Source organism: Marmota marmota, unplaced genomic scaffold (assembly GCF_001458135.2).
Source record: "Marmota marmota marmota unplaced genomic scaffold, marMar, whole genome shotgun sequence".
Taxonomy (NCBI): Eukaryota; Metazoa; Chordata; class Mammalia; order Rodentia; family Sciuridae; genus Marmota; species Marmota marmota.
The window spans coordinates 15,003,530-15,029,755 of NW_026000229.1; the positions used below are offsets into that span (position 1 = coordinate 15,003,530).

At 40.2% G+C, this 26,226-nt stretch overlaps 2 protein-coding genes across 2 annotated transcripts in view; one reads left to right on the forward strand and one right to left on the reverse strand.

Annotated features, from left to right (window-relative positions):
- Positions 1 to 2,038: 2,038 nt before the first annotated feature.
- On the forward strand, positions 2,039 to 16,152 carry Lctl (lactase like). Its single transcript, XM_015480507.1, has 13 exons — positions 2,039 to 2,213; positions 2,624 to 2,787; positions 3,247 to 3,334; positions 3,602 to 3,711; positions 5,332 to 5,460; positions 5,550 to 5,645; positions 7,594 to 7,648; positions 7,736 to 7,897; positions 11,660 to 11,934; positions 12,433 to 12,559; positions 12,741 to 12,940; positions 14,115 to 14,178; positions 15,854 to 16,152. Exons 1-13 carry the CDS (start codon positions 2,051 to 2,053, stop codon positions 15,967 to 15,969), a joined length of 1,749 nt encoding a protein of 582 aa, XP_015335993.1. The 5' UTR covers positions 2,039 to 2,050; the 3' UTR covers positions 15,970 to 16,152.
- A 1,076-nt stretch (positions 16,153 to 17,228) lies between these two features.
- Positions 17,229 to 26,226, reverse strand: part of Zwilch (zwilch kinetochore protein) — a 28,972-nt gene continuing 19,974 nt past the window's right edge. The window contains exons 14-17 of the mRNA XM_015480508.1: positions 24,989 to 25,126; positions 23,303 to 23,398; positions 21,102 to 21,214; positions 17,229 to 17,343 (exon numbers count right to left, since the gene is read on the reverse strand). Of these exons, the coding sequence (XP_015335994.1) occupies positions 17,255 to 17,343; positions 21,102 to 21,214; positions 23,303 to 23,398; positions 24,989 to 25,126 (436 nt within the window). The 3' untranslated portion in view covers positions 17,229 to 17,254. The remainder of the gene's footprint in view (positions 17,344 to 21,101; positions 21,215 to 23,302; positions 23,399 to 24,988; positions 25,127 to 26,226) is intronic.

Genomic DNA, 26,226 nt, shown 5'->3' on the forward strand with positions numbered 1-26,226 from the left:
CCCCCCAATCCATTCCCCAGTAGGCCCGAAGCTGCTGGAAATGTCTGTGGAGGGAAGGATATGCTTGTTGGGGTGGGGGTGGCGATGGGCAGGAAATTTTTTGCTCAGGGGCCCAGCCCAGCACCACTCCAAAAAGCATTCCTGCCCCCCATGAAGCTGGATGTAGAACCTCCAAACTTGGGGCAAGACTTCAGTCCCCTCACTACAGGCTTTGCCAGTGGAAGCCCAGAGGAGCCAGCACCAGCCCCCAGTTGGTCCCCTCCCCTGGTGTCCAGACACCCACCTCCTTGGCACACCTCTGGCCAGTCCCTGAGGAGCTCAGGCAGGCAGTGGTGGAGGAGCTAGCTTTCTAGTTTCTTCCACTTCAAAATGGGCACAGAGCTGGAACAACCTCAGAGTGGGCCCACCTGAGGCTGGCTGATGGTCAGGTCCAGGAGAGACCCTAACCCACAAGGTGAAGCTGCTTCTAATTGCCTGCCTTTTGGGGGAGAATCAGCTGTTTTTAGAATAATTCTTATATTATTATTATTTTTTTGTTGTTGTTGTTTTTTTATATATATATATATTTTTTTTTCCTCTGGTTTTTTTTTTTAATTTTTTATTGTGGGTTGTTCAAAACATTACAAATTTCTTGACATATCATATTCCACACTTTGATTAATTCTTATATTATTTAGATTCATCTCACACTACGGAGCACCAGCGTGAGGGGCACTGGGGACTCTAGGTGGACCAGGCTGGCACACCCCTGCCTCCCAGGAACCTACAAGGAGGCAGCAGGGACAGACCAGCACTTAGCCCACTGCCAGGGAAGGGCAGGGCTGCAGGGATGGAAACAGGAATGCCCAATCTGGCCTCGGGAAGCAGGTCCAGGAGGGCTTCCTGGAGGAGGTGCTGCCCATCCATAATGGGAGGAGAAGAAAGAAATGATCCCATACAGGGGTGAGACCTGCCCACAAGAGAGAGTCACACGGGGGTCTCAGCCGAGGCAGGGTGGCTGGAAGTGGAGCAAGGGTGCTGCAAGAGGAGGAGGACTTGACTGAGAAGGCACTGGGGGACGGAAGCCCTGGTGGTGGCCCTGGCCCCCTGCCCACCATGTTCCAGCAGCAGCTGGTTGGATGAGTGAGGGAAGGAATGGATGGCAGGTCCAAAGGGAGGAGGCTGAAGTGGAAAACTCACCTTTACCTTCTACAGGGACTTTCTGTGGCAGCAGGGAGACTGAGACAGGCACCAAGGTGCTGGTCCCACCCCACCCCCCACCCTGGGACGTGCAGGACTAAGGTGTGCTGAAGGTGGCACTGGAAGGTGGTCCTGGATGGGCCAGGAGGACTGGGGACCATCCCAACCTTGTTGCCCCTCTACCCTGGAAGGGGCCAGCTGGATCCCAGGGCCCAGGGCCAAGGCCACTGCTGACTCAGGCCAGCTCAGCACTCCTGTTGTCCCCTCCCCCTGGGGCTATTGAAGTTCTTTGTAGGGGGTCAGGCCACAGACCACACCCCCAGCCAGAGCCTTCTGCACTGTGGGCTCTGCTCTCAGGGGCAGTGCAGGCTCAGGGGTTAGTCCGAGGGAGCTCTGGCCATCAGCGGCTGCTCTGGGGTATCAGGGACCAAGGACAATCCTAAGTAAGTTGCCTGGGCTGGCATCAGAGTGGAAAGGAGTTCTCCTGATGGGACTGAGGGTCCTGGAGGGATAATCCCCCTGCCAGGAAGGGGAGTATGCAGGTGGGAGGGCTGCAGGGCCTGGGGTTATCTCATCTCCCCAGCCTGGAGCTTCCCCTCAGCAGAGATGGTTCCCCATCAGCTAGGGGCCACTCAAGGGGTAAGGGCTAGGTCTCCCCCATCAGACAGGGAGCCAGCATAGAGGGAGGGGCTGGTTTGGGCTTTGCCCACCCAGGGCTCCCCAAGCCCAACGCTGTCTTCTGCTCAGTGTTGAATTCGGGAGTGGCACCCAGTGCTTAGCTCAGCCCCTGCGGGTGGGTCCAGACAAAGTGCCCCACCTCTTCCTATCCCCCCCGCCCCCCACCCCCCAATCTTCGCCCCAGCCTGGCTGAATGGGCCCCACAGGTGCCTTTTCCAGGTATGGAGGAGGGCCGGGTGCCATGAAGCAAGTGCAGGCTGTCACTCTCTGTTGGGTGCTAGTGTTGGTGTCCAGGCTGGGGGCCAGGGATGGCTTCCCAGAAGAGGCCTCCTTCTACTACGGAAACTTCCCACCTGGTATGTCCCCTCCACTCCTCTGCTGGTCTGTCCTCTGACTGTCCATCTGTCTGTTGGCCTGCCCACCTCAGGTGACTTGCCGAGGAGACTGGTGCTTTTACTCCTGATGGGGAGGATGAGAAACACACCTCCATATGATTATTCTAAAATAAAAGTTCCTAAAAGATTTGTTTTAAAAAATTACCAAAATAAGGCAACAAATGCTCATCAGAGCTAAAATTGTGCAAAAAAAAAAAACAAAAACGTTTATAATTATTAAATCTTCTTCCCACTGCTCCACACACTCTTGCTCCCAGGGAGACAGGGATGGGGGCCATGGAGGGGTCCTGCCCTGAGGCCAGAGGCAGGATGTCCTGGCTTCAGGTGAAGCACTGGGTGGCCCAGGGCCCAGCAGGGGTCTCCACCTACAGGTTTCTCCTGGGGTGTGGGCAGTTCTGCCTACCAGACTGAGGGGGCCTGGGACCAGGACGGGAAAGGGCCCAGCATCTGGGACGCCTTCACACACAGCGGGAAGGGGAAGGTGCTCGGGGATGAGACCGCAGACACAGCCTGTGATGGCTACTACAAGGTCCAGGTGAGTGAGGGGGGTGCACGTGACCTCACTCAACCAGACCCTTTGTTCAGGTGAGGGGGGCTTAAGGGCTGATGCCCTGGTCCAGGGCCTCCAGCCTGCAGCTGCCTGAACCTGATCCTCGCCTGTGAACTTGCCTCCAGTGAAGGAGACAGGCCAGCTCATTGCTGGCACCCTCTTTCTTCTTGCATTGGCTTCTTGAGGGATTCATCACCCAAGTTTATCATTGTCATCTGGTAGACTTCTCAGAGTGCCCTTAGACCCTGCATTTCACCCGACTCTCAGCCACCGCAGCATGGAGAGGGAACAGGTGACCTCACCCCTAGTATTCGAGGATCTATAGAGAGCTACGGACAGAAATGGGCCTTGGCCCAGGGGCTCCATGACCCCTACCTCCCCCTTGATCCCCACCTGGTCCCCAGGTGACCCAGCCCTGTACCTACTTATACCCCATCTGCTCAGGAGGACATCGCTCTGCTGAGGGAGATGAACGTCAGCCACTACCGATTCTCCCTGTCTTGGCCCCGGCTCCTGCCCACAGGCATCCGAGGTGAGCTAGAGCATAGTCCCCTTCTCAGCCCAAGTGCAGAGACACCACAAAGTCCTGGGAAGGGCAACCAGCCCAGGAGCCTGGCTGTGGCTGCAGCAGTCTGACAGGTGTGTGGGTCACTAGTTCCCAGCATTCCTAAAGTACTCTGAGGCTCAGGTGACTTCAGGTCTGGGGAAAGCCATAGGGTCCAGCAAGGTCCACCATAGGAGGCAAGCCCCAGGGCCTTTGTTGTAGAGTCCTCTTTTATCTCTTTTATTTCACCTACAGCTGAGCAGGTGAACAAAAAGGGAATCAGATTCTACAGTGATTTAATTGATGCCCTTCTGAAGAGCAACGTCACCCCCATTGTGACCTTGTACCACTGGGATCTGCCACAGGTGAGGGCTGGTGCAGGTTCAGCGGGGAGGAGTATGCTTGGAAGATCTAGGGTGGCCAAGGTGGGACAGAGTCTGGGGTCTGGACTCTGGCTCAGGACTAAAAAGGATTGAGTGAAGAAATCTCTTTTGGTCTTAGTTCATTTGTGCCACTGTAATAGAATACCACAGACTAGGTAATTTATAAAGAACAGTTATTTCTCAGAGTTCTGGAGTCCAAGAACAAGGTGCCCAAAGGTTCAGTGAGGTGAGGGTCTGTTCTCTGCTTCCAAGATGGCACTCGAATGGTACATCCTTTGGAGGGAAAAATTGTGTCCTCACATGGCAGAAGATGGAAGGGCAAAGGGGATGACCTTCAAGTTATTTTATGAGGGCCCCCAATCCCACTCATGAGGAGGGAGCCTTATGATTCAGTCACCTTCCTGTTGCCCTGGGAACTAAGTTTCAGTATGAATTCTAGGGAACCAAAAACACTCAAACCATAGCACCTTCTCACATGGCTGGGAGGATCCACTGCTTCAGTTGAAGTTTATAGTAAGTGAAGAGTATGAATCCCAGTGTTTCCCAAAACATTTGGCATGAAAAAATAAAAATAAAAAAAATATTAAGAAACTTTCTTTTTCTTTGTGATGCCGAGGATTGAATCTAAGACCTCACATGTGTTAGACCAGTGACCTACCACCCAACTATGCCTGTGGTCCAAGAAATATCTTTTGATTCAGGTTTGGTAGCATGATGTATTTAAGAAGTTTATATATGTGCTGGGGAGAAGGTTTTGAGCAGGAGGTGAGAGGAAAGGGAATTCTGGCTCTCCGGAGGCAGCTCCGCATGAGGGTGGGGCACTGGGCAGGTGACTGGGCTGGAGGAGCAGGTAAAGTGGGGAGAAAGGTCAGAGGTTGGAGGAGTGGCTTGGGCCAGACCTGGAAGACTTCAATTATAGGGAGCGAAGGTGATTGGGAATCAGGGCTTATTCACAGAGAACTCTAGGTAATCACAACAGGACTGATCTGTGGAAACCCTACTGCAGGAACAGATGCCTTTAGCTGGGATAGGGCTCCCTGCTGAAGAAAGCAGACCCACCTGAACTGTAGAGACTCTTGGAGGTCTCTGATTCTATGCAGCCCTCAAATCCTCATTTGAGCCTGCATGTCTGGAGCCATATCTCATTTCCTCACAATTTATATTCCAAATGCTTTTTTTCAGTATTAGGCCTCTCTCCCTAGGCAAATTTTCTTAAATATCCAATCTGTCAGGTTCCTTCAAAGTCTCACTTTCCCTGCTCCCTCCCTCTTGTTTGTATGCTAGATGGCTTAAATTATTACCCACACATTTTTTAAAAAAGATGCTGAGGATTGAACCCAGCCCTCCAACACACACACTGAGCAGGTGCTATACCACCGAGCTGCATTCCCAGCCCTTCCCTCCATATTTAAATTGTTAGGTGGCTCCTTACTGCTATTGCAGTCAGAGCTCTGGGCCCACCACTCTGCACCTTTGCTCACCTCTCCCTGAACAAGGCTCTCTAAACATTCTCTGCTGTATTCACCCCTGTTCCTCTTACCCATTTGGCCAATTGGCTCCAGAAGTAAATCTCAGGGCACTGACTTCTCTCTCCATTGGCAGCTGCTCCAGGTCAAATATGGCGGGTGGCAGAACGCGAGCATGACCAGCTACTTCAGTGACTATGCTGATCTGTGCTTTGAGGCTTTTGGGGACCGGGTGAAGCACTGGATCACTTTCAGTGATCCTCGGGTAAGAAGGGCCCTTCTCCAGGTGGGAAAACTAGAGTGCTGCCTGCCACTTCTCACAGGTCCTGTGGTCCCTACTTGCTGTCCCCACAGGCAATGGTGGAAAAAGGCTATGAGACAGGCCGCCATGCACCAGGCCTGAAGCTGCACGGCACCGGCATGTACAAGGCGGCACACCACATCATTAAGGTGAGGTGGATCTTTCTGGGGTGCAGACTGGGTTCCAGGTGGAGGGATGAGATGACTCCCAGTGCCAGGCCAGCCTGCCCAGGGGTCTGGGGCTGAACTTGATCCTTTGCTGCTAGGCTTCCACCTCAGAGTATTCCATAGCACCTCCCATTCTGTGAGGACTTTGTGGAAAGTGTGTCCTGTCATCTAGCACTCTGCTATGACCTGAGGTGCTGTAAAAGTTGCTGCTTAAGATCTAGCCAACTGGGTGAAGCACGTACATGTGGAAATTTGTCACCTATAGGTGATGGGAGGAAAAGGGTGTATGATATTGAGCTAAGGGCTAAAATCTTCAGTGAATGAGAACTGGAAATTGTGAAGGACAGCAGTTAATAAAGGTTAGTATCAATTGTTTAATAGCATGTTTTTGGAGGAGGAAGGAAATAGTTTGGAAGCATTGGAAAAGAGCAAGGCAAACACCAGCCCTCTTCTAGGCCCAAAGGCATGTGGGGTGTGAGGAAAAAAATGCCTTATGATCTTTAGGGCAGCCAGGTGGTGTTCTAGGCAAGACAGTGGAGGAGACATTCAGAGAAGATGACTAGCCATGAGTTACAAGTACAGGAAAGCTGTGAGAAGAATGGGAGAAAATCAGGTCACATCATACATAGGATGTAGCTTCAAATACAAGTGATGATGCCTGCAGAAAAGGGATTCAAGGGGTGATGAGATAGGTCCAATGGACATTTTGAAGAAGGTAGATGTGTTGGCTTTTCAACACTGTAACAAAATACTTGACAAGAACAACTTAGAGAAGAAAATTAGTTGGGTTCGTGGTTTCAGAAGTCAGCCAACTCCACTGTTCTGGGCTGGAAGTGAGGCAAACATCATTCTTTCTATGCTTAATTTATGATTTAAAAAGAATTTTTTTTTTTTTAGTTGTAGATAGGCACAATACCTTTATTTATTTTTATGTGGTGCTGAGGATCCAACCCAGTGTCTCACACATGCTAAGCAAGCGCTCTACCACTGAGCCACAATCCCAATTGTAAATCTGACTTACGATTTCTTAAACTGAATATTTAAAGGACAGAGCTCTGAAGACATCTTTAATAACAAACATGGAGATCACTCTTCAGGCCTTCTTATCTATAAAAGACAGTAAGCTGAATAGAAGTGATTTAATATTGTTTTTGAGATGTTCCACATTATCAGACAATTCTATAGTTTATTGTTTTCTAGTTGGTTATTGCTGGCTGGCAAAATAGGGAGAGAAGACTGATAAATAAGGGTTCTCTGGGAGTAACAGGCAATATCCCCAACCTTGTAGCCTTTAGATGTTAAGTCTGCTCCTCAAACTTCAGCAAGTGTGGGAATCACCTGAAAGCCTTATTAAAAGGTTGCTGGGCCCCAGATCTTCTGATTCAGTAGGTCTGGGTAAGGACCATGAATTTGCATTTTTATCAAATTTCCAGGCGATGATGATGCTCTTGGTCCATACTTTAAGAACCACTGTTCCAGATAACCTTTCATCTCTCTTAGATGCTGACCTAGCCTTTGAAATAGACTTTACAGCAGACCAGAGAATCCTGGTAGAGAATATGGAGAAAAAATTGGATGTACATTTCCCATTTCATTTCCTGATTGTTCCATGTAGCCTTGTCCTAACTTGCAGAGCACCTGTAGGAAAGTACACCCTGGTTGCAATAGACAAACGGGAACAAAGAATTTGTGCAACAATCTTAGAAATAATAAATGACAACATGAAGTGGTTTATGCCAGACAGTAAATAGAAATTTAAGTGCCTCTGGAAGTCAGAGGGAGACTGTAGATTGGGACAATCAGGGCTAGATTCAGAAAAATGTTAGGTCTTAAACTTTTTGAAGTTAGGAAGGAAAGACCATCCCAGATTGAAAGGGGGGAAAAGAAATAGATGAGTCAGGCACCCATGGTGAATTCCTGCTCCTTTCAGGCCCATGCCCAAGCCTGGCATTCTTATAGGAAGAAGTGGCGCAACAAGCAGCAAGGTGAGCTGGAACCCCACAAAGGAGCTGAAACACAGGTGCCAAGAGGAGCCATGTCATGCATACTTCCTACCCACCTTTTCTTTTAAGGTCTGGTGGGGATTTCACTGAACTGTGACTGGGGGGAACCTGTGGACATCGATAACCCCAGGGATGTAGAGGCTGCTGAGAGATACCTACAATTCTGCCTGGGCTGGTTTGCCAACCCCATTTATGCTGGTGACTATCCCGAAGTCATGAAAGACCATATTGGTGAGCTAAGTCATATTTTCAATTAAATTTATTTTTAACTGATAAAAACAAATATTATACATATCTATCAGGTAGCATGTGATGTTCAAATACATGTATATATTTTGTAACGTTTAAATCATGTTAAATATATCTATTGCCTTGAACACTATTGTTTCTAGGGCTAGGGTTGAAGCCCAATAGTAGAGCACTTTCCTAGCATGCACAAGGCCCTGGCTTAGATCCCTGGCATTAAAAAAAAAAAAAAAAAAATCATTTCTTTATGGTGAAAACTTATAAACTCCTGGGCTGGGGATGTGGCTCAAGTGGTAGTGTGCTCGCCTGGCATGAGTGTGGCCCGGGTTCGATCCTCAGCACCACATACAAACAAAGATGTTGTGTCTGCTGAAAACTAAAGAAATAAATATATTTTAAAAAAGAAAACCTATAAACTCCTTTCTTCTAGCTTTTTGAAAAGTATAGAACATCCTGGGGTAGTGGTGCACACCTGTTATAGTGATTTGGGAGGCTAAGGCAGGAGGATCACAAGTTCAAGGTCAGTCCTGTCTCAAAATAAAAAATGAAATAAAAAGGGCCGGGGATGTAACTAGTGGTATAGATTCCCTGGTTTCAATTCCCAGTACTTGGGGGAAGGGGAGTACATTATTGAACTGTGCAAGAGAACCCCAGAACTTCTTACTCCTATGGAATTGCAACAGTACCCCTTGATCAACTTCTCCCTACCCTACCCCATCCCATCCTCCACCAGGCTCTGGTTACTACTGTTTACTGTCAACTTCTGTGAGTTCAAGTTTTTATACTCCACATTTGAGTGAGATAATGCAGTACTCCCCTTTCTGAGCCTGGTTTATTTTACTTAAGGATCTCCACCACTTGTTGCCACCAAGTCACCTCAGAAGCAAGTTACTGAGTCCAAGTGAAATGAGCAGAAAGCAGGGAACAGAAGAGGACCTGGGCTTGGCAAGGCACTCAAGGGACAACCCAGTCCCAAAGTATTAACTAGTTATTTAAGAGCTGGAAGGTAGCAGGGTGGGATGGGGGAACATCAAACAAATCCCTAGAACTGGAATTGAGAATTCAGAACAAAGGAAAAACCATGCTAGGTCTTTGGGCTGCCCTCTGCTGTTATGCTGTCCTGTCTCCTCTGCCTGTCTACTCCCTCGTATCTTCAGTGAAGTAGATGACAGCCTAGATCCAGTTGGCGGATATAGGTTCCATTGTTGGTTCTTTGTGCTGCTTGAGAAATACTTTCAAAGCTGTGGTTTCCAAAGTGTCAGGGAACCAAAAGAATACAAGTAAAGCTTATAGAGCTTTTTCTTTTCTTTCTTTTTTTTCCTTCTTCTTTTTTTTTTTTTTTCTTGTGGTGCTGTGGATTGAACCCACGGCCTTGTGCCTGGTAAGCAAGTGCTCTACTACTGAGCTACATCCCCAGCCCTCAGTTTGGAAGCTATTAACTGCCCACATAACAGGAAATTCCAGGTAAAATGGCTTGAAAAGTAGGGAATCTATTTTCTCACTCTGGAAAATGAACAGATTAGACAAAGTAACCTCACAATCTTTTGGCAATAACTAGTTCTGTAATACTTTATATACAGACAGTCAAACTCTTAATAATTATTTCAAGGAAAAAGCCCTCATGGCCAGGGCCAGTATCCCTGCAGAACACCCTATCATTCACACAGTACATTTGCTTTCTCAGGACCCTGAGAAGCCATTGCAGGTGCCACTGGAGGACTGCACTAAAAAGCCAAATAGATTATTCACTACAGAGAAGTGTTTGGTCTTAAGGCCAATAATCCCAGACCCCATCAATTTCAATTTGGTAATGATTCAAGTGGGAACAGGGCTTTGTACAGTGTGGAGAGGAGGACCCTATAGGCAATTTTATTTATTTATTTATTTTTAGTAATGAAATTACTATACCAGAAATCTTGTTTACAAATTACTTTCAGGTTTTTGAGAATCACCTTTTATTGGGCTGGGGATATGGCTCAGTGGTAAAGTATCTTGCCTGGCACGCATGAGGCCCTGGGTAAAGTTCTTAGCACTACCAAAAAAAAAAAAAAAAATCACCTTAATAAACATGAACAAAAGTAAAAAAGTAACTCTAGGCCGGTGCAGTCTGACATAACTTTGTGATGATGGATATGCTTTCCATCTGTGCTGTCTACTACAAAGGACATGCTTGTGGCCATAGATGCCTATTTAAGCTTAAGAGTAAAATAAAATAAAAATCATTCATGTGATTGAATCTAGTCATATTTTAATAGACACATGTAGCAAGTAGCTACTGTATTAGTATAGAAACAGTATCTTATAGTTTTTCATGTTACTAAATATAACTGAAGGTAATAACATGCTAATATTTTAAAGGTATTTAATAATACAAACTTTTCATTCACTTACTCTAAACCAATAGCCACTTTGGAAATGCTTTTATGGTCATATTGTAGATCAACTAACAAAAATGTTGCTTTTCTTTATTAATTTTTTAAAAAATTTTCAAAGCTTATACAGAAGGACACATTTTAAATTTTTTCATGCACAAAAAAATACAAAGTGAAAATCAAGCCTCCCTCCATCTTCTTCCATCCTTCCAGAGGGAAGTACACTGTCAGTGTTAGACTGGGCCTATGGGAGCCAAATCATTGCTGTTTGTCCAAAGTATGTACTTATTAGTACATGCTACACTGAGCGTGCATCTTTTTTTCACTTACGCATATCTGTTGGCATTCTTTTCATGTTAATATATAAAGTGCTGCCTCTTCCATTCTAATGGCTGCATGTTGTACTGGCGAATATTTCATTAAAAATTTTTTTTCTCCTCTCTCCTTCCCCTCTTTTTTGTGGTGCCAGGGATAGAATCCAGCATCTCGTGCATGCCAGGCAAACACTCCACCACTAAGCCTCATCCCCAGTTATTTCCAATCTTTTGCTGCTCAATCTATAATGAAGATTCTTGCACATACATCCTTTTACATGTGTGAGTAAAATATAGAATAAATAGTTTGGGGACTGGCTAGTGAAAGGACATAAAAGTTTACAATTGTGAAAGAACAAAATTGCCCAGTGCAGAGATTGTCACACTTCACACTACCAACTACAATGTGTGAACATGTCCATGTTGGTCCTATACCATCACTGACCTTCCAGAGGTCAAAATTACCAATTTTTGATGTAAGGAATAATACAGGAGTCCAACTCTACATTTTTCCAGATAGCTACCCAGTTGTCCACATACCACTTAACTAATCCATGAAAATGTTATTTTAAATATTTTTTTTTAGTTGTAGATGGGCACAATATTTTTATTTTTATGTCGTGCTGAGGATCAAATCCATGGCCTCATATGTGCAAGGCAAGTGCTCCACCACTGAGCTACAACCCCAGCATGAAATTGTTACTTTTAAATTTTTTTTTTTTAGTTGTAGATGGACACAATACCTTTATTTATTTGTTTTTATTTTTATGTGATGCCAGGGATCAAACCCAGTGCCTCACGCATGCTAGGCAAGTACTCTACCACTGAACCACAACCCTGGCCCTGAAATTGTTACTTTTAAGCAATAAAAACTTTAAATTCCTTTGGATAGTATTCAGATGCTAAAATCCCAGTTTGGAAGGCAAAGATAATATTTTTCCATGCAGACGAATCCTGAAGTCCAGCTTTTATGTCCACATGCCAGTATCATAGTGGTACATAAAAATAAAATGATTGTGAGAATATAAGATTGGTTAAATCTTCTTGTTTTCTCTCAATAGGAAGAAAGAGTGAAGAGCAAGGCCTGGATATATCCAGATTACCAGAGTTCTCCCTCCAGGAGAAGAGCTACATTAAAGGCACATCTGATTTCCTGGGATTAGGTCATTTTACTACAAGATACATCACTGAAAGGAACTACCCCTCCCGCCAGGGGCCCAGCTACCAGAATGACCGTGACTTAATAGAACTTATTGACCCAAACTGGCCAGATCTTGGATCTAACTGGCTCTATTCAGTGCCATGGGGATTTAGGAGGCTCCTTAACTTTGCTCAGGTACTTACTGTATTAAGCTCTGTAAAGAACTTTTAGACCTGAATTCATATTCTCACAGCTTAAACTCAGGTGACTACATGTGAAAGGTAATAAAATAAATCCAATTACCTATACTTCAGATTGTGAGAATAGGCCTTGCAGACCAATACCTTTTATGAGTAATTCCTTCAACATATATAATTTTAGCTAAAAATTCTTATCCCACATTTAGGTGTTTTGTTGTCCTTCTCACCTGAAATGGAATATGTAGGAAAGAACAAGACTCAAAGTGCATTTTCCCTCCAACAATGCCAATTTATTGAGAAATATATTCTTACACATTAATGCGCCTCTTGCCTACACTCATCTCTAAATAAACATGTTAACTGACAGTACATGCTAAGATGTACTTGATTAGAATCTGGTAGCCTTGAATACATGTTGTTATAAGAGTATCTGATCCAGAAATCTACCTGTAAGTCAGAATTTTTAAGATATGTTACTCTGACTCACTTACAGACTCAATATGGCGATCCTCCCATATATGTGACAGAAAATGGAGCATCTCAAAAAGAACACTGTACGCAATTATGTGATGAGTGGAGAATTCAGTACCTTAAAGGATACATAAATGAAATGCTAAAAGGTGAGCTACAAACCAACAATGTCTTCACATATTTTTCTGTGCACCTTAAACAAAATTTGATAACACATGATCAACTATGACTTGTCTCTAAATCTCATAAATAAAAATATTTTAATATTATCTTCACAATATTATTTAAGTAAATGAAATATGTTAAAAGTGGAATAAAATGTCTTTTCAGCTATAAAAGATGGTGCTAATATAAAAGGGTATACTTCCTGGTCTCTGTTGGATAAGTTTGAATGGGAAAAAGGATACACAGATAGATATGGATTCTACTATGTTGAGTTTAATGTCAGAAATAAGCCTCGCTATCCTAAGGCTTCAGTTCAATATTACAAGAAGATTATCACTGCCAATGGGTTTCCCAATCCAAGAGAGGTAAGACTAACTATTTCTTCTGGATTTAGACAAGCTAAGCACTGGGGTACAGTTTGGCAAGCACTTCCCCTCTTTTTTCCAAAGAGGACAGATGTATACAGCATGGCTCTGTCTTTCCTCCCCCTCACCACCTCTTTGCTCCTTTGCTTAGAATAGAGGAAGCACGCCTCAAAATTTAACTCACAACAAAGCATTAAGGACATGACTAGAGGTATGCATGAGTTCCATTTGCTCTAGGTTATAACAGGTAAAGTCAATGGAGACTTCTGGTTAAATGTTGTCTTAATGCTAATAAATACTATGTAATCTTCAAAATATGTAAAATCAGTGAAGTAAATCAAATGTAGAATGACGTTATTTTCATTTCTTTTCCCATCAAATATGAAAGCCTTATAAACATACTGGCTCCAAAAATGAGACAAAAAAGTAATCAAACTTTATAATCTTTTAAAACCTACCAAACATATCAATAATCTACAAATTTAATAATCTACAATAATCTACAATTTTAGCTCTCTATTACATGTTAATGCACCTATTGGCAAGGAATATAAATGATAATTAAAAATTCTTTGAAGGTGAGCCTAGAGGGACTAAAAATGAAAGTGGTGACTAACAGTTATAAGGCATTTGCTACTTTTATATTATTAGAAAAATACTCTGGTTGTGGTGGTGCACGCCTGTAATCCTAGCTACTTGGGAGACTGAGACAGGAGGATTTTGAGTTTCAAGGCCAGCCCTGGTAACTTAGTGAGATCCTGCCTGGAACTAAAAATTAAAAAGAACTGATGTAGCTCAGTGGCAGAGTGTCTCTGGGTTCAATCCCCAGTACCAAATTAAAAAAAAAAAAAGGAAGGAAGAGAGGAGGAAGGGAAGAAAGGAAAGAGGGAGGGAAGGGAGGGAGGAAGGGGAGGGAGGGCAGGAGGGGCAAGAGGGGCAGGAGGGGAAGGAAGGGGAGGAAGGGAAAAAAAGCACAAGATTGCACACTCCTTAAAAATAATCTATTCTTTGATTCCCTCTCTATGATGCATATAGATGTACAATAAATATTAACTAATTTAAACTACAAGTGGATTTTTAAAATATTTATTTATACCCTACATTTACTCCAAAAATAATTTCATACAGCAAAAAGTTAGTCTAAGACATTACTTACCAAGTGGGTTTTTATCAGGTGGAAAGTTGGCACTTCGAAGCCTTGGAAACTTGCTCTATAAACAACCAGTTACTTGCTGCAGGTGAGTATATTTTAATTCTTTTCTTTGATAATTAAATTACATAATTACACATATAATGACATTACCAAAAATCTCAAACTGTAGATCTACCTGAAGTCAATCTTCCCAAACCACTTATGATTTGATTGAATTTTTTCCTTACTTTGAAGCAATGTCAAATTTCTATCTCAGAAGCATTATAAATATTAAAAAAAAATTACCATTAAAGAGTAATGTTTCAACTACTGAAATTTTATTCTTTCTGAACCACATTGTAAATTCATATACCTACCATTTTTGTTAAAGTGGGCTTATAGAAGGAAGGGAAAAGTTAACCATTATACCTACGGGAATGAAGAAAAGGTCAAAAATACTTTAGCTCTTTTACTCATTCATTCAGCAAATAATTATTAATCATTCACTATTAAGTATGAGTTATTTTAAGCCCTGGGGATATAGCAATGAATAAAACTAGGTCCCTACCCTCACAGAAGGCATCATTTCTTATGAAATGGGATCTAAAAGGATCCAAGCTATAGAATAACCAAGATGCAAATGTGTATCAAGAAATGGCAACACATTTCACCTCTTTGAATTTTTTTTCTCTCCATAGGGACACTCAGAGAAATATACTTTCTGTTTTACTAGACTCATTTTTCCTCCCCATACTGAGGATTGAACCTAGCAATGCTTTACCACTGAGCTACATTCCCCAGCCCTTTTTATTTTAAGACAGGGTCTTACTAAGTTGCCCAGGTTGGCCTTGAACTTGTGATACTCCTGCCTCAGTCTCCCACATTGCTGGATTACAGGCATGTGCCTCTGTGCCCAGCAATAAACTTATCTTTAATGTGGTGTTCAAAGTAGAAAGTACTAAAGCAAACTCTTCTAAGCCAACATTTTTAAGAGCCAGTATATCACTATGTACCAACCTTCCCATATCTAAATAACAGAGACAATACTAAGGATGTATATTCCATTAAACTGAAATAAACAATGTATTTGTAACACAGAATTTGCTTAAAAGCTTATGAACTCTATAAGAACAGAGTCTGTGCTTTATTTATCTCAGTAATCAGAATGCCCAACAGAAAAATTAAAAAAGGGTATTACAGAAATATCCACTACTATATCAATGTACAAGAAACAGGCTCATCATTTAATTCTTAAAGATCAAACTATGCAAGAATCATCATATGATATTTTAACATGGGAATTCCCATAAGATACATAATAACATGCTTGAAAGTTTGGAAATGTTTCCCTCGATTTTTCTTTCATAAGTCTCTCCAATGAAAAATTATGGGAACTATAAAACATGGCTGTTAATAATCTTGAGAGAGATACATGGTAAGCATTAAGTAACAATACACTTAGCCTTTATTATACTACCTGTAGAAAAATCCAAATTTAGGCATTCCCATATTCTTTGAAATATTTTATAAACTCTCACATAACTTGTGTGTGTGCGTGTGGTGCTGGGGATTGAACCCAGGGCTTATGCATGCTACCTCAAGTACACTACCACTGAGCCACATCCCCAAACTCCTAATTTTTAAATACCATTTAGTTTACTAGGTTCCCTTTTCTAAAAAATGAGAATTAGAAAACTTGATGTCATTTCTCAAGTTTTTCCAATATACTTAAAGCTTCTGGGACGCAGCTCACCTGGTGGTTGTTCTCTGTCCCATTTCAGAGCCTTTGCTCAGTCACATGCACATGGTCTCGGAGATTGTGGTCCCCACAGTCTGCACCCTCTGCACACTCATTGCTGCCCTGCTGTTAATGCTGCTCCTCAGGAGCCAGAGTTGAGACAAGATCACCAATTTTGGAGCTTCGTCTTTCATAGAGAAATCTTCAGGATGGTCCTCCTATTTCTGCTTTGAAAGTTTGTTCATGTCTGTTTTCTGGATTTGTTATAATTACCTTTTCCCCCAACTCTTTTTGGTGTATGCTGGAATTTAAGAATTAGAAAATAAAAATAAGCATAAAATAAAAAAAATTACCTATAACTTCATCCCCCCAAAGTCAGCATTAATATTCTGCTTATATTATGCACACACTCTCACTTTACAAAAGAGATCACAGCATACAGTTTTGTGACTTGATTTTTTTCATTTTATGTAAAACATAAAATAGAAATATTACTTAAATGTACAAATGACTGCCATCTCAGCACCATCCTATGTAATGGATAGCATCACTCTACATACAATAATCCTTATGACTGCCATCTCAGCACCATCCTATGTAATGGATAGCATCACTCTACATACAATAATCCATTTAGATTATAGATCTATTAGCCAACCAGGAAAAAGCATTAGGTGGGCACCAATAAATGAGCACACAAATTTTACAGAGGTAAATTTCTCATACTAGATTTGATTTATTTTAATCAATAAGCTACTTCAAAGAAATGTTTCAGAATATAAAAAGTATATTTAAGAGAAACATTTATTTAACTGTTAAGTAACAAGGTATATTTTAAAAACATTAAGGTCCATTGTATTCTTTTTTTTTTTATTTATTTTTATGTGGTATTTATTTATTTATTTTATGAGGATCGAATCCAGGGCCTTGCACATCCTAGGTGAGCGCTCTACCCCTGAGCCACAACATCATCCCCACTATAGGTGGTTTTGAAATTCAACTCTACTATACAGATTTGTTTTTAATTTTTTTTTTTAGTTGTAGATGGACACAATACCTTTATTTTATTTATTTGTATTTTTTTATGTGGTGCTGAGGATAGAACCCAGTGCCTCACACATGCTAGGCAAGCGCTCTACCACTGAGCTGCAACAGCAGCCCCCTCTAGTATTCAGATTTAAAATGCAAAAACATTATCACTCCAAACGAAAAAAAATTTCATTTTGGTGGTTTTAGAATTGAACTGTCCTATTAAGTTGACTAAATAGAAGGTAGGAAGGAAGTAATATCTGGTAAGCCTTATATGTGATTACTGATAAATTATCCATATTCGTAATGTATTAAATCAACATTTACAATGTAGAAATAACTAAAACATAAAGTACTTAATAAAGAGAACAAAAAGTGAATTTAAATACCTTATGGAGGACCTCCTCAGCTCACTTCACTTAAAATGCACCAGGCTGCAGGTAACCATGCTAGTAAAGGGTATCCTTTCTTCCAGGCTAACATTTAGTGTTAATTCAGAAAAATCTGTAACCAGAAAGACAGTAAGATCAGAACTCTTTAACACCCTGCTGGCTTTTCTACACTGACTTTTTTATTAGCACAATAATCAAGAGGTTGACTGAATGGCATATATCTTCTACTTCAAGAGAATTTGTTAGACAAAATTTGGCCAAAACTCAGTTGGACATTGTCATCCAGGACAATTCATTTAAATATTAACCCTTTTGATGCATTTAAAATGTGATTAACAACCTAAAATTTAAGGCAGATTTTGAAAAAAATTTATCTATTTTTCATCTGGGAATATATGGCTTTATTTCTTGAGCCAAATCAACTGAGGTTAAACTGTCTTTTCCCCATCTAAACACATATTTCAGAAAAGAAAGAAATTCTACTTAGGATTTGTAGTCTTCAAGCTAGACATATATCCATTTTTTTCCTCCTTAGACTGATTGTTGTATTAAAAAAAAAATGTTAAAAAGTCTAACATTTACATAGGATTAGGTCTGCTTCCTTGCAGAGCAGTATTTTAGCTTCCACACTTTCACCATTACCTGTTACCACTGAGCACCTCTGGGTGGGCAGCACTCTACTAGATACCATTTTTCCATACCACTAACTCCAAATCATTATTCTCTATTCTAATGGCAGCTAAAGGTGTATTCTTTTCTCTTAAGTATCCTACTTTTCACGTCAGCTGTTTTACTTAAGACCATAAAACCCATTAAGTATCTTGAAAAACTAGTTTTTGATCTAAGTGCAATGAAATAAAAAATCTAATTTCTTAAATGCATATCTTTAACAAAAAATAAATCATTATTGAGCTTTAATGTTTACAATTGGGGCTTTGTTTGGATAGTTCACAACTTTTACAAATGAGGTCTTTCTTCAAGAATGCATCTTGTTTTGGGCCCAAAATCACTGAATAATTTCTAACCTAACATTAAGAATATAGGATAGTGAGAAGAGATTATAAAGTTCAAGCCAAAATTGAGTGCATTTTCAAACACACAAAATATACAATTTCATAAGAATTCTTTATTCAGATAAAAGGAGTCACTGGACCTATGCATTAGCAAATTGTTTTAATATTCAAAATAACTTTCACTTTTTTTGAAGTGATTGTGTCAAAAAGACTCTAAAAGATATGTTCAGTGTACTTTGCTTTTTCAGTATCATTGAAAAAATTTTGTTTCACTTTGCATGATTTTTCTCCTAAGTTTTAAAATGGCATTTTTCATAATTGTATCACATATTTATGTCTTCAAAACTTTCTTCTGAATCATAAAAGCCATATATGTTTTCTTCTTAAAAAATGAAAACAAGTGTAGTTAAAATGTTTAAGTCAATGGATTTCAACTTTAGCTGTACCTGGAGAACTTTACAAATTATTGATGTCCAGGGCTGGGGATGTGGCTCAAGCGGTAGCGCGCTTGCCTGGCATGTGCGCGGCGCTGGGTTCGATCCTCAGCACCACATACAAATAAAGATGTTGTGTCCGCCAAAAACTAAAGAATAAATATTAAAAATTTTTCTCTCTCTCTCCTTAAAAAAAAAAAAAATATTGACGTTCAGGCTTTCTCACCAAAAATTCGGATTTACTTGGTTGGAGCAACAGCACTTTAACAGCTCCCCAGATGATTGTTAAGGACCACCTCTGCCCTCACCAGTCCACACTTCAGGGCTAACATTTGGTTCTAGACCTCTCTATATGTCCCAGCCTGTGTTTTCCTATAGTAAATAACATTACAACTAATAGTGTTGTTCATAGGTCTGTTTGCACATGTCTGGTGTCTGATTATATGTGTGGATATTGTGACTAATGGAACGGCTAGGCTAAAGCATGTGCTCTTTTACAATTCTAGTGGATATCACCCTCCAGAGACTGTACAACTTTACACTCACACTGGCAAGGTGTGTGGTTGATTGCCTATTACCTCATACCCATACCAGCACAGTGACACTAAAGTTTTTGATCTTTTGCTACTCTGACCAGGTAAAAATGGTATCTGCATAATTTAAAAAAAAATTTTTTTTTGGTAGTTGTAGATGGACAGCATGCCTTTATTTTATTTATTTTTAAGTAGTGCTAAGGATCAAACCCACGCCTCACACGTGCTAGGCAAGCACTCTGCCACTGAGCTACAGCCCCAGTCCCTACATAATATAAATTTGCATTTCTTTTTTTTTAAATATGGGTAGGGTTAAACACATTTTATTTATTTATTTATTTACTTACTTACTTACTGTAGTAGGCATTGAATTCTACCACTCTCAGACCTATATCCCCAGCCCAAGCACCTTTTAAGAAACATTCAAATTTCCATTTAGTAAACTGTTCAAATTATTTGCCCATTTTTCTATTAAGTTATTAATTTTTAAAAACTGATTTAAAAGTGTTTTTGTTGTTGTTGTTGTTTTATAGGGAATATATCCCTTTTCTGAACATGGGCTATAAATTTCTCCTCCTAGTTTGTCATTTGTCTTGCCTCTGGCATGTTTTGCCATGCAGAAATTTTTCTATTTCTAAAACTGACTTTCAATCTTTTATAGTGCCCAGGTTTTATATCACACTCAGAAAAGATAAGGCATGATTTTAACTGATGGCTCATGGAAAAATTCTTTCAGTTTTTTTTTTTTTTTTTTTTTTTTTAGGACTTTCACAGTATAGCTATCTGTACAGAGTCTTCAATTGACAGGTTTCTATTATGTCTGAATTAAAATATATTTTGGGGAGAAGAATAAACATTGTCTGGAAATAATTTTGAAAGATATTAATGAATAAAATAGAACGATTTGTATTCCCAGGAGTAGCTAATTAAGGTCTTTGAAGTCTTAAGACTTTGTTAAAAAACTATCAGATTTGTTTTCAAACAATCCTGGCAATATCTGAATGTATCGATTGAAGACCTATGTGCATAAGAGACAACTGTATCACAATCTGTATGTCTGAAAATACAAGTTTATAGATGCTAAAGGAGGAGGACTTAGTAGGCCAGCTAATTATACAACTAACATGGGTAATCACTGAGAGAGTATAAGAAATTTTAACCCTTACTCTAGTCACAGAGAAGACACCAGGACAGAAATAACACAATTTCAAAGAGTGCACAGTGTGGATTATGAACTAGCATTTCCATCTTATAACCTATTTTTACACCCATGTCCCTACTGCTTGACCTCATGCGATTAAAGTTCCTCTACCCAGGAAAACGAGAAAAAGCACTCTTTCATATGCTGGGCATGGTGGCACCTATAATCCCAGCAACCCAGGAGGCTAAGGCAGAAGCATCACAAGTTTAAGGCCAACCTCAGCAACTTAGCAAGGCCCTAAAAAATAGCAAGACTCTGTCTCAAAATAAAAAATATAAAGTACTCCTGGGTTCAGTTCCTAGTACAAAAAAGAAAAAGCACTCTTTCATGATTATCAAACTCTGAATTTTTCTAAGCATTACACTGGCACAAATATTTGTATGTCTCCCCCCTCCCAAACCCTTTATTTCTAAGAATAAGTTTGTTTTGGCTCAGCCTGGGTAATTCAGTGAAACCCTCTCTGAAAATAAAAAATAAAATGGGATGGGGACATAGTTCAGTAGCAGAGTGCCTCTGGGTTCAATCTTCAGCGATGCAAAAAAAAAAAAAAAAAAAAAGTCTGTTTACACTCAATTCAGGAAAATTATTTAAAACTAAGCACAAGAGCTGTAATAATGATCCCTTCCAGAAAAATTTAGTTTATTTTCACTTGGAATAATTTATCTAAATAGATTACAAATCATCTTTACCAGGTTTCTGAAAATTCAGATGGTCTACAGGTGAACTGTCACTCAATTGCCAAATTGTTTTAACCTTTTTCTGACCGATATTTATTTCCACTCTCCATTTCTGTGGCTTTTCTCTAAGACCAAGAGGGAAAAAAAAATAAAAACATTAAAAGACAAAACAATGAACAGCTATTTCCTTTCTTTTACAGTCATCTAGTGAAGTCCTTATGGGATAAACACTGAAGAAAAATAGGTCATAACTCCCATTTTGAGTGCAATCAAGAGAGGAAAAGAAATAAGAATATAAATAACAATAATAGAGAAAAACTGGGTAAGAGGACAAGAGAAGCCTGGAATCTGACTCAGAATGGGGACTGCAGAGTTGAGGAAGAACCTCAGAGGTTACAGCATTTGAGCTGAGTATGAAATGATGAGTTAACTAAGCAGACAAAATCTAGGAGGAAGAAATGACACAGGCATAGGCACTGAGGGGTGAGGGTGAGACATCTGAAGAAAGTCAATGATAGCATCCTTGACTCAAAAGGGAGGAGGGAGGATGTGGCATCACCTGGGCCAGAAAGGTGCAGGGTCCAGGCACAGGAGGCCTTGAAGACCACACTTAGGCACAGGAGCACTGTCCTAAAGGTAACAGGGAGTCATTTAAACAGAAAGATATCACAAAAGAGTGTGAATTTTAGAAGATAACTTTGGCAGCAACATTGAAACAGAAGATTATGTTGACAGAGAGAACGGTTAGGAAAGAGGATTTTAACCAAAGTCCAGTATGAAAAAGACAAACGTAAAGAAAGTAATGACGATGGGAAGAAAGGGCTGAATTCAAGAGGTACAAATAAGATCAGGACTTTATATCAATTTATTTTATTTTATTATTTCAATTTCTTTAACTGGTGACTTGGTAATCATTTAAAGGAGAGAGTACAGGACAACAATTAGTGGAGAATAAGTCTCAGGTTTCTATTTTAGGTATTAGATGGATACTAATGATGGTCACTTGAAAGATGAAATGCAGAAGGACGACAAAGGGGACTAGGGGCTCATTGTTGTTTTAACATTTTACTAATTTTTAACCAAAAATGTATGTATTTATCATATACAACATGTTTTCTATATATATATACATTGTAGAATGGCTGAATCAAGCTGATTAACATGTACATGTACATGTAAAATTTATTCTAGCATTTTTCACCTAATACATAGGTGCCAGGTTGTACAACAGCTCTTAGCACTGGTTCAGAATTAGATTCTAGACTAACTACATGACCCTGAAGCTGGGGATTCACATCTAATAGGCATATAGAAATTTAGGTCTGAAGTTCAGAAGAAGCTGAAGACATAGATTATGAATTATCATTAGCCCAGAGAAACTGTTCTGGTGAAAACTCACATCTAGGAAGCAAGCTGACCAATAACTTAAAAAAAGAACTATTCTTGGGAGTGGGCCAGAGAAGTGAAATTAAAGTTAACACAGAATGCATGTCACAGAAACTAAGAAGATAGGTTTAAGAAAAGTATAGTGCTAAACAACAAATAGCCTATGGGTGCTTACTGAAGGAGAAAACTGATGGCACACAAGGAGCAAAAGAACATTCTTTTACTGAAAATCATCCACTGATTTTGGCAATGAGTGGCTCTTGGGGACCTTCACCTGAGCAGTTTCAGGGGAAAGATGGGGGTTTGTCTAAGAAAGAACTAAATAGAGGGGGGAAATTAACAGTGGCTGTAGTATGAGAGAAACTTCAAGTATTTTCTATGTGGAGGGAAGAATCAGGGGAGACCATCACTTGTAGCAAACCCAGTGCCCAAGTAGATAACTAACCCATCACCATAGCCTCCCCAATCCCACATTCTCCTTTTACTCCCACAGCCATATCCTTGGCCTTGCCACTCTCCTGATCATTCCGCCCCTCCCACCCCAATCTGTCATTTCCTTTCTGGCTCTACTTTCTACTTTCTTTTGTGAACAATTTCAAATTGAGAACAAAATGAAGAATTAAAGGCTTGACAATCTAAAAAGAGCTGATATAAGGTCTGGGAGAAAGAAAGGGGAGGACTACTGGACTGTGGTCAGAGAGTGGGGCACTGATGCAGGTTTCAGAGGAGAAAACGTTCTAGATTATGAGGTTCCCATGGTATAGACACCAAAATTGCCAAGAATCATGGGTGGACTTAAGGTAGAATTTAATTATTAAACTGCTTACCTTTGGTATAAGTTTTTTACAGCAGCTGGTCTAACTGGCAGCTGAAAAATGTGTTGCTCATCAAGAGGATTTTGTTTATAATATTTTATGCAGGATCTAAAAAAAAACAAAACAAAAACCAAAAACTCCTTTTGGAAGACGCATTTGGAGATAAAACTTTCCTTAGACTATCAGAAATATTTTATTGAGTACCATCTACCACAAAAAGTACAAAATGAACAGCACCTGCCCAACTAAACTTAGGGTTTTTTTTTTATTATTATTAAAAGGAAATCTCAACATCCCCCTACTTCCTTTTTTCTTTCTCTTTCTCTTTCTCTCTCTCTCTGTACTGGGTATTGGACCCAGGGGTGCTAGGTCAATCACTTTAAAAATAAATTAATAATAGACATATTTCTCATAAATATAAAAACATGCTTATTAATATGTTTACGTTGAGCCCAAGTAAAGGCTCAAATCAGGACAAAGAGGTATCAGAAACATAAAAACTAAGAGGTAGAAGAGAGACAAAGACATGGCCTCCATGGTTTTCAGAGTCTGGGGTATATGAGTTAACTTGATTATACTACTGATTTTTAATGAAAACAATTCTTTTAGGTTCTGTAAAAAGTAACAATTTCAAACCTTTCTCTTTAAAATTGAGGCAAATTCTAAATTTGGAAAAGGCCCAATGGTTTATTTACTCCTCATTTGAGGGCTCTAGTACATGTAAAACACCAGCAATACATGTATAAGGATTATTCCAAATTGTTTTTAGTTCTAACTGTTCAGAATCTCTAACTACAACAATCCAACTACAGAGGTCTGGTAATACTATCTGATTTCATCCAGTTGCCCATAGAGATGGCTGGTAATGATTGGTCTGACTCAGATTTATAGGGATGTAAAGAAGAGAAGAAACAATATTTATTAAGCACTTATTATGTGTCAGTGACCTTATACACATTATATAATTTAATCCTTACAGCACACATAGGAGGATTATTTATTTGTTTATTGACACTGAGGATTGAACCCAGGAGTGCTTAACCACTGAGTCACATCCCCAGCCCTTTTTTATATTTTATTTAGAGACAGGGTCTTGTTGAATTGCAAAGTGCCTCTCTAAATTGCTGAGGCTGGCTTTGAACTTGCAATCCTCCTGCCTCAGCCTCCTAAGCTGCTGGGATTACAGGCGTGTGCCACCATGCCTGGCTTTACATAGGAAGTTTAATAATCTCTGATGGATCTAATGATGCTTTTCATAGAGGAGGAAACAAGATTAAGTGAGAGGAAACTTCCTAAGGAAGTTAAAAAGTGATAAAACCAAGTGTTAAGTCTGAGTATTCTGGATTCAAAACCCTTTCCTTCCTATGATAGTGACCTAGAACCATGCTAATCTGAAGACAGGGTGAACAAGTTCTATCCCGACTGGCAATAAAAACTACATATTTTGGCTGCAGTTTTTCAGAAGAGAACACCCACGTTCCTTCCTTTCTTTCTTTTCCAGACTGGGGATCAAACTCAGGGCCTTGTACATTCTAGACTACTGCTCTACCACTAAGCTACACCCCAGCCCTTTAGATTTTATTGAAATTTTATTTACTGAAAAAGTTGGCCAGGCTTGTCATTCTCCTGCCTCAGCCTCCCAAATAGCTGGGATTCAGAAGAGAAGATGTATCTATGAAGTAAACAATAAAAACTTACTGTGTTAAAGAAAAGAGGAGCTCATGTTGAAGTTGAATGAAAAACATGCAACTAACTATTATTTCTAGAATATGGTGAAGTTTTTGAACACGATTAACCTGTTCTTGTATCTCCACTGATGAAGAAATGAAGTATTCCTGGAATGAAAAAAATATAAAAAAGGACTGAAACTGACCAAATTACGCTATATACATATATGATATCATGGTGAATTTCACCTTTATCTGTACTTTAAGCTATATCTCCAGCCATTTTATTTTATTTTTTTAGTATTTTTTTTTAGTTGTAGATGAACACAATATCTTTATTTATTTGTTTTTATGTGGTGCTGAGGATCGAATTCAGTGCCCCACACGTGCAAAGCAAGTGTGTATCTACCACTGAGCCACAGCCCCACCCCTTTTTCAGAGCAGGTCTCACTAATTTGCTGAGAGTGTTCTTAAACAAACCATCCGCCTGCTTCAGCCTCTTGAGTCATTGGTATTACAGGTGTGTACTACCATGCCCAGCTCCCACCTTTATGTATATCTATAAAGCACCAGTTAAAAATAAAACCATAAATAAGTACAAGGAAGACCAATTAAGTAGAGGAAAGGGAATGGGGGAGGGAGGAGGGGAGGGAAAGAGGAAATGGAGTGGGGATACTGAAGCAAATTATATGACATGTATGTATAATTACATCAAAAATGAATACCAGTATTATGTATAATACACTAATAAAAAGAAAAAAGAAGGCTGAATGTTTTCTCTGATAACTGGATACTGATCCATATAGGGGGAGCATGGGATGAATGGAGGAATTTTGATTGGGCAAAGGGGAGGGAGGGTGGGGGCCACGGGGGTAGGAAAGATGGTGGAATGAGATAGACATCATTACCCTAGGTATATGTCTGATTACACAAATGGTGTGATTCCATGTACAACCAGAGAAGTGATAAATTGTGTTCCATTTGTATACTATGAATCGAAGTGCACTCTGTTGTCATGTATAACTAATTAGAGCAAATTTTTTTTAAAAGTGAAAAAAATAAAATAAAAACAAAAAAGAAAAAAGTATAAGCAAAATAGAGAGTTAAAGAATAAGCAGAATCTAGGGCTGGGGTTGTGGCTCAGTGGTAGAGTGCTTGCCTAGCGTGAATGAAGCCCTGGGTTCAATCCTCACACCACATAAAAATAAATAAATAAAAGTACTGTGTCTAACTACAACTAAAAAATAAATATTAAAAAAAAAAAATAAG

Excerpts from the sequence above, each read along its gene's own strand:
- Lctl (XM_015480507.1), top strand. The coding sequence starts at position 2,051 with ATGGGCCCCACAGGTGCCTTTTCCAGGTATGGAGGAGGGCCGGGTGCC. Across the intron at positions 5,461-5,549 it reads TCACTTTCAGTGATCCTCGG|GCAATGGTGGAAAAAGGCTA; the intron begins GTAAGAAGGGCC and ends CTGTCCCCACAG. Across the intron at positions 7,898-11,659 it reads AGTCATGAAAGACCATATTG|GAAGAAAGAGTGAAGAGCAA; the intron begins GTGAGCTAAGTC and ends TTCTCTCAATAG.